We start from the raw sequence: 11,296 nt of genomic DNA, 5'->3' as shown, positions 1-11,296 counted from the left end.
CTGAGGAAGCACAGGGATCCTGCGTGCGGAAGCTAGTGAGTCAGTCCAGGGCCATCAACAGCCCGATTCTGCACCAGGTCAGATCATCCGACCTTGATGCTGCTTTAATTTCTCTAAGCTGTCATAGGAAAGCAAAACGTCAGGGCCAAATCCTAGAAAAGGGTTAGTTTTGAAGCAGATCTCACCTCATCTCCCTGAATTTCAGAGGGGGCATAAGCCTGAACAGTTACAGCTTCGACTGGCTTAGCTACAAAGAGTTCCTGGAGGAGAAAGCCTAATCATCTGAGAGCCCTGAAGAGCTCAAGGAGGCCACTGAAAGCAGCGAATGCCAGGCTGGTGGAGCAGGGACAGCTGGTGTGCAGCAGCAGCAGGTGGCCCAGGTCTCCGCCCGCGCTGCCCTCACTCCTTGGACAGAGCGGCTCGTGCTTTCCACAAGAATCCACCACCTGTCTACTACCCACATCAGCGGTGCTAGTTCCTGCCAGGAGTGGAGGCTTCCGTTTAGGCGCCATCCAACAGGGCTGCCCACGTAAGGGATCCATCACTATCTGCTGGGGTGGTGTCAGGACAGCACAGGAATCCCTGTGATCCTGCTGACTGGAAGGTGGATGGGAATTCTGGAACCACTGCTCTGGGGGCACAGGCTGAGCTTGGGTCATTTTATGCTGCCTCTTTCTTGGGTGGGTGGGACTGAGCCACAGTGACCAGCTGTGTGTGCCATTGAGTGAGAGCCCTGCAAGGAGCCGGTGCTGGGACCCCAGAGGCAGGGGTACCACTGCAAGGCCTCTAGGGAGCTGGGTGGTTCCCCGAGGCCTCCGCTGTGCAAACCTACTCCTCAGCAGCTGTGCAAACACCTACAAGGACATAAACACAAAGGTGGACACCAGGCCCAGCAAAGTGTGCTTTTAGTCAGTTTCTGCGTAGACCCTGATACAGTCACTGCCTGACATGCCTGGAGAAGTGGGAGCATCCCCCTGGGGCTTATCTTTCCAGAAGGATAAGCCCCACCTGATGCTGAGCACCTCCTGCCAGCCTGTGGGCCACTGAAAAACATGCTCAGTTAATGAGTCGATCCACATGCTTCTTAGACAGATGGCAAGTTTCCTCTCCATGGTTTTACAAGTGGATGGAAAGTATTTCCAAATTCTAAGCAACCATATATCAACATTCCATCTTACTAACTCATAATCCCAATGACTGATGAGTGACATATAAAATGCTAGAAAAATTTGGAACCGGGAGGGATAAACTGAGAATGGAAATGTGAACAAAACCCCAAGATTAAGTAGACCACAACTCTCATAGACCTGATTGATTTAGAAATAATTTTTCACTAAATGTTACTTACCAGTATAGCACAGCCTTCCTTCCCTTATCATCTTTAGAATTTTCTTATTCCAAAACCTTCTATTTTTTCAGAATTAAAAAACCTGTGATAAAATTTCTGTACCTCAGATATCAGGCTCTATATAATAATTAAAGATTTGTTTAAAAAGTGTTCCAAGACAGAATCTAGTATTAATGTAAAGTAATACTTTTTATTATGTAATTTCTATTTAAGCTGGTAAAGGATCCATGGGTGTTCACCATATTACCTATAATTGTTTGGATGTGTGAAACACATCATACTTTGAAAAGAGATTTATTCTCCTTTAACATATGATATGTTTGTCTCAGAAATATGCATAAATGAAGATAAGCAATTAATACTCAGCTGTCAGGTCTCCCCACTAAATCACCCAGAATTAATAAATATGTTGGTCAACATAAAACTACTCAAGGCCCAAACTCCTCTCCAAGACCCGCTGCCCCTGACCTCGCCCACTGCCCAGGCCTGCCCCCAGACTCAGACTGACGAGAAAAGGTGCATCAGGCCCCTGCAGACCCAGCAGCAGCCCCATGCTCACCAGGACAGGCAGAGGTCAGCATGGGTAACGCAGGCTCTTCCTCATTGTGCTGGCGGAATCGACGCACAAACTCTTTCTGACTCTCCAGGATGCTGAAATCTGCAGCGATCGTTGTATCAAAGACATAATGCACCCCTGTGGGGAAGAGAGGCGTGTTGGGCTCCACATCACAGAATGTGAGATCGACCCTCAGTTCGCCTCGAAGACAAACTGAAAAGGCAGACTCCACAGACATAGCTAGATGCCCAAGTGCAGGACGATGCCCTTTGCTCTCTCAAACAACAGCACGTATCACTTTTCACAATAAAGCATATATTCTCCTGTTTCTTCTTTTCCCTTTGCATCTGTATTTACAGACACCTTGCCATATTCCAGGGTATAATTTTACAGAGTATCATTCTTCCAATTCACTGGCTAAATTAAACTCCAGTCTGTAATAGTCTTTGATAGCTCTAAAATAAATAGATGAGTACACTGGCTGAGCATAGCTTTACAATGGTCTTGATTAATTACTATGTTGAGTTCTAACTTCTCTTTCTTTTTCACTAGTTGTGCTGCACCAGCTCAGCAGTTGCTGATCGAGGGCTCCAGGGCACATGCATGGGCTTCAGCAGTTGCACGCATGGGCTTAATTACTCTGAGGCACATGTGGTCTCAGTTCCCCGACCAGGGATCGCTTCTGAGTCCCCTGCACTGCAAGGCGGATTCATAACCACTGGACCACCAGGGAAATTTCTAACTTGTCTTTTTCTTGATAAATGTATGCTTCTTTATTTTTAAACTACAGTTGATATACAGTATAAGGTACAGATGGGCAAAGCAGTGGTTCACAATTTTTCAAAGTTACGCTGCATTTATAGTTATTATAAAATATTTGCTATAGGGCGTTCCCTGGTTGTCCAGTGGTTAGGGCTTGGCGCTTTCACTGCTGCTGCCCAGCTGTGATCCCTTGTCAGGGAATAAGATCCTGCAGGTCTCATGGCGCGGCACCCCCCCCCAATTTTTTTTTTTTTTTGCTATATTCCCTGTGTTGTACAATATATCCCTGTAGCTTATTTTATACCTAAAAGCTTGTACCTCTTAATCCACCACCTCTATCACGCCCCTCCACTCTGCCCACTGGTAACCACTAGTTTGTACTCTACATCTGTCTTTGTCCGTTTTGTTATACTCACAAGCTTGTTGTATTTTTCTTTAGATTCTACTTGTAACAGATATCATACAGTATTTGTCTTTCTCTGTCTGACTCATTTCATATGGTGGTATCATACCCACCAAGTTCATTTATGTTGCTACACATGAGTTCTTAATATTGGAAAATAAGCCTCAGACAAAAAAATATGCTTTAAATAATTACAGTAAATAGAGCAAATAGTTTTAATATCTGCAACCAGTCTAAACCTTAAGAGCAGCCAGTTATTCTTAAAAAGAAATATTATATCAAGTTAAAGAGTTACCTTAAAAAAAGTCAGTTTCACTGTGGATATATTTTATTAACATATAACATCCAACTATTAAAAAAAAAATCTCCCCCCTCCAAAATAGGGCCTTTCACTATGAGAAGGCAGAGCATTTTAAAACTTTGATCTTTGGTAAAACTCAGCTAAACTTAGGCTTTTAAGATTAGAAGCGTGAAGGCTGACTTAGGGAGTCCTCGTCTGCAGCTGCGGCTGTAGTGCTGGTTGTGGCATGCCGTGCACCAAGAAACAGCTCTGCACAGAAGGCAACATGCAGCAGCGAGGCAGGCAGGCTGCTGCGAGGATGTTTAGTCTACGGGTCATTTTACTGCTAACCCCATGTATTTACATCTTTAAAAAGCCATTGAGGAACAACTAAAACTCTTACTTGGCAAACAGCTCAAGTTTTCCTCTTCAGAGCCTCCCTGCAGGACACTTTAATGTGGGGGGAAGTTAGAGTGTGACGTGACAGACTAGACAGAAGCAACCTTACCGCTCTTTATGAGGCAGTATTACTCTGGTACTCATTCACATTTGAGTCCTCAGGTACTGAAATGACTAGCTTTCACTCTTCACACAAGGGACACAGTCCATTCCCTTCCTGCTCTGCTCTTCAGAGAGCTTCCTGGGAAATCAGACGCCAGTCACGGCAGACGTGATCCTCCATCAGATAACTGTAACCCCTGTGAGCCGAGCAACTCGACACTGCTGGGCAAGTGTGGGTCCCAGGTGTCCCCAGCTACGTGCCCTAAGACGGTCATTTGCTGTCCCCAGAGGGGCCAGCGCCGGCCGTAAGACAACACCCATCTGCATGGCAAGGGGGTAAGTGACACCTGACTACCATGCGTGGATCAGAGGCATGGTCCTCTTACGTTCCACAAGATTCTCAAGGAAGTTCTTATCTATCCTGTGCCCTTGAAAATTGAACTCTAGAGATAAAAAGGGCAGATAAAAACTCAAGTTATAAATTCGAATTATACCAAATTTATTTGCTATAAATAATATCAAAAGGCAGCTCACCAAGACTTTTGAGGAAACCACAGAGCCTTCTGGATGCATCAGTCACACTGAGGCTGAATTTAGCAGCAAAATAAGGCAAAGACTGAGGACACAGGGACACTGCCAGCACCTTGTGCTCCGAGGTATCACATTTCTAGGAGAAACAGAGAGGAACACCGTGTATGTGGTGATGACAAGGGAGTGAAAGTAAGACACTTGTATGAAAAGTCTACAACAGAGTATAACAGATGCCCAATCTGAAAGAATTAGTCTGAATTAGTCTGAAATTAGTCTGAATTAGTCTGAAAGACTAATAAAATACACAGGATACTGGCAAGCACAATTGAGGAAAAAGGAGAAAAAAATTAGAATGAAAAATGAGACATCCCAAGAGATTTTGTCAATTTTAAGAACAATGTTAAATCAGAAATACTGAATATATACATCAATATTACATATAAATGCAAATATCTTGATAAAATAAATACACTTAAAAGGAAAAATAAAAATACACTTATTATTTATAGGTACATAAATAACTGAAACGATCCATAACAATGAAGTTACATGAAAATGGGGCCCCGAGGTCTGTCCACAAGAGGCCTCAAGCCCAGGTCACTTAGTGGTAAATTTTAGCAAAATTTTAAGTCATAGATAATTCTCATCTTCTATGAATTCTTCTAATAAATACCAAACAAACAAATGTGAAACCAGCCTATCAACACTCTGAAACCAAAACCAGATGCTGGCAGTTCAAGAAATCCCTAGAAAAATATGAACAGACTGAGTTCAGAGTCGTGCTGACTCATTACGGACATGCAGGATGCAACCTTGGGGAGCAGTGTGAGCGAGCATGTTGGGCATTAGAAAGTCAGCAGTGGGATCCCCTGGCCTGGGGTCAGACAGAAGATGCAGGATTATCATGACAGAGGGTGTTCAGGTCAGACACCACCTGCACATTAGGAAAAGTGGAAACTTGGACAGCAGTGTTCAGTGGCTACCATCCACTGCAATCTACCTATGGACTGGCCACAGACAGGACAGTCTGGTCCGGCCCGCCTGCCCCTGCCTGAGGCTGCCTGTCCCCTCTGGATTCACGTGATGGTCCCCTCCCACCTTCACGTGATGCCTGGGAAGCCCACACCGACACGGCCATCAGGGCACCAACCTGGCATACACTGACCTCCAGCTCCCTGACAAGCTCCTATGATGCCCAAATCAGCCAGGCACGGTTTCTGTGGTTTGCGACCAAGAGCATCCTAATGTAAATTTGGAAGCAGGAAAGAGAGTATAAATTTCAAATGCTAATGAAGGGGGAAGGACAGAGGGTGGTCTGTCCCCAGCTTCAGCAGTCACACTCGGCAATTCCAGTCCCTCTGTCTGACACCCTGCCCAGGGAATTTCAAGGGCTCACCCCTCACTTCATTCTCACTTAAATTTCACATCCTCTGAGGGAGCTGATCTGTGACGAAGAGGGAATCAGCCTGAGCCCCAGAGCTCAGGAACCCCAGAGCCCCACGGCCAGCAGAGAAATAGGAACTGCTTTTTCCTGTGGCAGCCTTGAGTGACTGACTCAGCCAAACTCAGAACCTCTTCCATTCCTAAGCTTTCAGTTTCATGAAATAACTAAGCATTTCCTTTTTAGTCTAGTTTGACTTGGGTATCCATTTTCTATAGCTGATATGCTGATTGGTGTGAGTATCTACATCTCTTTAATAGTAAAAGATTATGCAAAAATCTATTTAATAGTAAAACTTCACCAGCATTCCCACTGAAATAGGAAACAAGATAGTGGTGGTATTATTTTTACCACCAATGTAATTTCAGGTTGATCCAAAGGTACTAGACCATACCATCAGAAAAAATAAAATGTATACAGGTTGGAAAGAATGAAATCTGTTATTTGCAGTCAGTACACCCAGAAAGCAACCTGGGCCTCACGTGGTACCTGCACTGCCACGTGGGCCAGAGCACCCAGCACTGTGTTCAGAGCCCGTACAAACACTTTCTGGAAAACAGCTGTGAGGGCTGCTCACCAGGTCAGACTGAGGGCAAACCAAGACACGCTTTTCAGCCTCATCTGCCTCCGTCTCTCCGTCTTTCCCTTTCACCTGTCTTCACCCAGGAACGGATAGTTCCATCTGTATAGGGGTCTGCAGGAATGGGCTGAAGGACTGTGGCCCTAACCTCTGAGAAAGCCCCAGAGGCAGAGGAGCAGCAGCTCGGCTGCCACGCCATCCCATGACCAAGCACGCGGAGGCCTCCCCCGAGCCAGGGGAGCCTGGCTGGTGGTGCCAGCCACAGTTGCTGCCCACATCAGTGAGGCAGTGTGACTGTGGGTGGGGTTTTGTTGACAGGAAGAGGCTGTGGAGAGGGTCAGCTATCACAGGGGACACAAGCCAGGGCCAAGATGCGCTCCCTAAGTCCCAGCAGAGGCTTCACGCCTCACCTTGACCTCCAGCCACCTCTGGTGCCAGTGAGTGCCCGGGATGCCATACCTTGTTAAGGTTCAGAACTTGGAAGAAGTCCTTGGCATTCTGCTGGGAAACCTGGATTCCTTCCTCTGCAGATACACAGCTGTCACAGGCCAGGCAGTCACTCAGAAATATCTTGGCATCAGCCAATTTATGGAATTCTCCCTTCTGTGAAAGAAAAGATGATGTTATGGTCTGATTCTTTAACAGAACTCTTTAATACTGGCTTCTTGAGGGAAAGTAACAGCACACGCATAATACAGAAAACTGCCACAAATTCTCTGAGGGTCCCACAGATGGCAATGTGTGGGGAGTGGACCGGCACCATCAAATGCAGCTTCTCCTGCCCCCACAGCCCTCCCTGCTGCCTCTGGGGGCTCCTGCGTGGGCCTGCTCTGTACTCCCCGATGAGCTCGCTTAGTCCTTGGACTCTCCTCAGAAGCCTCCCTGACAGGCTTAGAACTGGCATAGCTCAGTGCTGACCTGTGGGCATCAGGGTTGTCACGTCATCCAAGTCTGAGTTGGAACATTCAAACTCACATCTCAGTGACTCTGTTCCCCTGGACACCAAGATGACAACCCTCGGCTGCTTTGTCTTCTCCTGACTGCACCTGCGCCCTCGCTCCCTGCAGCCCACTCCCCTGGGCTGAGGTCCCCTAGAAGACAAGCCACACCATGCTGCTGGAGGTCCCCTTCCCCATCACTCTCCCCACTCTAACTTCCAGTCACCCTGGCCCTCCTTGCCCTGAGTACCCCTGAGGGAAACGCTCCCTAGAGAGCCTGGTTCACCCTCAGACCCTCATGGACACCTGCCAGAACAGCTCTGAGCACCCCCTGGCACCTATGTGGTGGCTCTTTTCCCTGAAACACAAGCTCTGAGGGAGGAACCTTGTCTCATGCCCTTCTGTTCTCTGACATCCCCTGTATACAGAAGGCGCTTGATAAATATGTGGTGGATGAACATACGAATATTCTGAAGCCTATTAGAGCCATCGCAACAAATTAATGAAATCTTCTGACGGTTGCTGTACATTGCTCTTTCAAACATGATTTGGTAAGCGAGGACTCAGGCGGTAGGCTGGCCCTCCTGTCCACAGCAGTGCCAAACAGGAATGCACACTGCCACCTCCCTCCTCCCCAGGGGCCTGTGTCACTGTGCAGTGCTCACTCTGGGACCTTGTTATGCTGTAGATGCTAATTCATGAGGTATGGATGGGAGGCAAGAGTCTGCCCTTCTAACAAGCCCTGAGGTGGGGCCAGAGCGGCTGCTCCAAGGGTCTGAAGCACGTGCCCTGGCACACAGCCAGCGTCTAATAGACACTGTTGAGCTGCACTGAGAGTTCTGCCTCCGCTGGCCCTGTAGAGGTGCCCAGGACAACACTCTGAGCTGCCAGGGGAAGCAGGGCTTCCTCTTGGCCTGCTAGCCACACGCCATGCTCATCCTCCTAGAGCCCCTCATGGGCCAGGTCTGGTTCCTTCCCGCCTGTCACAGTCCTTCCTTTCTCTTGTTCCGTTCTAATCGTGGGCATTTTCTGCAGAAGCCTGTCCATCTCTCCTTCTCTCCAATTAGCCACACTTCTCAGAGCAGTTATCAGGCCCCCACTCAACCCCTCCAATCTCTGCCTCTAGAAAATTCTCTCCCTCCCAATATCCAGTCTGACATCCTGCAGTGTCCATGCAGCTCAAACTGCACTCTGCTCCCTGTGCTGCTCCCCCTTTCCTGCTTCCGCCACTCTGGCTGGCCCATACAGGCCCACCACCCTCGGCCTCCCAAGTAGCTTCCTTCCTATTCTTCCCCGACTCTAGCCAGCTTAAGCCACCAGCCCTAAGACATGTGCCCGATCTGTCTCCTTACCTTTCACACCTTCCCGTGCCTGGTGTGCCTTCACCCTATTCCCACACCCACCACCTTCAGGTCTCATCACCCTCAGGGCCCACTCCAGTAGTCACCGTCCTGACCTGTTCATCCTGTCAGGGAGTCCGCCCACTGTGCTGGAGGGATGCCCACTGAAGCTATGTACACACATTATCTCCTGGCCACCATGGCCCTCGGAGAGAAGTAACCCAACTCCCCATGTCACTGATAAGGAAACTGGGGCTCCCAGGGTGAGATGTCTGTCCAAGGTAGTGCGGACAGAGTGCAGGCGTGGGAGGCCCCGGGCCAGCTGCTCTGAGGCTGCAGAGCCCTCGGTGCTCCCTGCCTCTCTTCTGCCTCAGTGTCCCAGGTGCTTGTCTTATCCCCTACTGCTCACTAAGCCCTACATTCACCAGAGCACAGAGCAGAGCTGGTACACAAGAGGACCAGACCAATGCCTGTCTGACTCAATGTTGTATTGGGACCACTAGACTAAAGAGGACACCTGCTGCTTGCTTCTCCAATGTTGCCAATTCTCCCTTTCTAAAACTGGGACCAGAACTTTTTAAGGGAAGAAGGAACCTTAACCTCCCAGCACTGCGTCCCCCTCTGTAAAGTGGAGACAACTGTAGGGCTTACCTGAAATGCTCATTCTAGGCACGACATGAGATCACATGTACAAAGCACTTTCTCGACTGCCTAGCTCAGAGTATGTATCCAATAAATGTAAACCATCGCTACTAGCTAAGAAAAACTTAAAAACTCAAGAACTTAGAGAAGAAACCAGTAGAAAAATAAAACTTACAGAATCATGAAATCCAAATTATTTTATAAAATCCTACCTAAAGCCCTATCTTTTCACTTAAAAAAAAAAAAAAACCCAGAAAACCAGAGGTTTAAATGTTACAAAACTATTTCTAAAAAAACAGCCAAGGATGACATTTTGCCTTGTTCCTAACATGGTATGCTTTGGCTTGGTGTACTCTGAGAAGAAAATGTTCTTACCTTGAAGATCGTGTGCCTCCAACTGACTAATCCGCATGTTTGGCCCCTAGCAGGGGTTTTTTGGCCCCTTCATTTCTTATTTTTTTTCTTGAAGCAAAGATGTACCTGGTGACATGAGCCCCCAAAGAGGAGAAAAACAGCAGCAGCTGTTTACTGCAGGTTGACACAAAAACTGAAAAACTACTTGCCTCTCCATTCTCCTGGGCTGGACTTGGTACATCGACTGATGCATTCTCTTGGTCATCGGTTTTTGTTTTTTTACTACATTCCTTGAAAAGGCAAAGGCACATATAAAAGAACTTTTAATCTAAGAAAACTGTATATACTACCTGATGAATTCATTTCATATCTAGAAATCTTTTCTACAGAAATAGAAGCACTTATAATTGTGGGCACACAAACACACCCATACACATCTCTGTATCTGCACGGTTCGCAGGAAATGAAAACTAGAAGCAATGTGGTCTCTCATGACAGGTAAATTGGTGCCCGACCACCTGGACGCGTGTATATTTAGAATACAACAAATTAGGACTGTGTGTATTGCTCAGAAAATGTATCTCTTGCATAACATTAAGTGAGAGAAAGAGCAAGTGATGGAACAATATGATAGGATCGAATTTTGAAAAAAACCAACAGACAACTCCCTGTGCATTACAGCGTAGAAACAAGTGGATAAGGCTATCACAGTTACTATGGTTACTCAGGTGGCAGGAGGCCCAGCCCGTTTCCTTCTTGCACTTCTGTATCGTTTTCGTTGCTGTCAAACACGAAAGTTTTTAGGTGGCATAAAATCCCCTAAAATCACTTTTGATCACCGTGTCCCTCATTCACACCAAGGACGGTGTCTGCAACGACTGTGGACTGGTCGCTGATGCTGGTAGGCTTTTCTCGCGGCTTTTGGCTTCTAAGGTACTTCGAAAGGCTGTATCTGCGCCCCGACATTACTGCCGCCTCCAGGACACGGGAACAGGAACCGGACGCGTTGGTGGCCCACCCTCAGCCGCCTCCACCCCCGGAAAAGTCGAGCTGCGGGCCAGCGCCCAGAGGTTCTGACAGGGAGGCAGAGGCGCTTGGAGCTGCCAAGCTCCTGACACCCCCAAGGCTCCGGGCTCCGCGAGCTCAGGCTCCTCCGCGCCCTGGGCCCTGCCCCCAGCCCGGCCCCGGACCAAAAGCGTGGAGCCCACCTTCCGCGTGCAGTGCTCACACTTCATCTGGAGCCAGGCGGGCAGGTCCGGGTGCGCAGCCTGAGGAGAGCACCGGGAGACGCGGTCACCGCCGCCTGCCGCCCTTTGTTGTCGTCGCTCCAGAGGTGCCCTACCCCTAGTGGCTCGGCTCGACCAATGAAAGCTCTGGGAGCGGATGCGCTACAACCCTGAACCAATAGGAGCGCGGAGAGAGCGGTGCGGCTCCACGCTACTGGGCTCTGCCTAGGCCAATGACAACGCGGGAAAGGGGCAAATCGGGACCTAGAGCCAGTCGGAGCGCGCAGGGGCGGAGCTTGGCCCGCCCCGTCGGGACCTTGCGGAGGCCGTGGCCGAAGGTTTCCGCGGCGTGTGAGTCTGGCTGCGGCTCTGAGCGGCCTAGCTGACGGACCCC

The 11,296-nt window shown here is 48.4% G+C and overlaps 1 protein-coding gene across 1 annotated transcript in view; it reads right to left on the bottom strand.

The window, feature by feature from the left end:
• Positions 1–11,047, bottom strand: part of NARF (nuclear prelamin A recognition factor) — a 17,573-nt gene extending 6,526 nt beyond the window's left edge. Inside the window, exons 1-5 of the mRNA XM_010856389.1 lie at positions 10,885–11,047; positions 9,886–9,966; positions 6,862–7,005; positions 4,385–4,517; positions 1,908–2,042 (exon numbers count right to left, since the gene is read on the bottom strand). Coding sequence (XP_010854691.1) covers positions 1,908–2,042; positions 4,385–4,517; positions 6,862–7,005; positions 9,886–9,966; positions 10,885–10,911 — 520 coding nt within the window. The 5' untranslated portion in view covers positions 10,912–11,047. The remainder of the gene's footprint in view (positions 1–1,907; positions 2,043–4,384; positions 4,518–6,861; positions 7,006–9,885; positions 9,967–10,884) is intronic.
• Positions 11,048–11,296: the final 249 nt, after the last annotated feature.

This window comes from Bison bison, unplaced genomic scaffold (genome assembly GCF_000754665.1).
Source record: "Bison bison bison isolate TAMUID 2011002044 unplaced genomic scaffold, Bison_UMD1.0 scf7180017864371, whole genome shotgun sequence".
NCBI classification, from domain to species: Eukaryota; Metazoa; Chordata; class Mammalia; order Artiodactyla; family Bovidae; genus Bison; species Bison bison.
The sequence above is the reverse complement of the archived record's forward strand: the minus strand, read 5'-3'. Positions and strand labels throughout refer to the sequence as shown.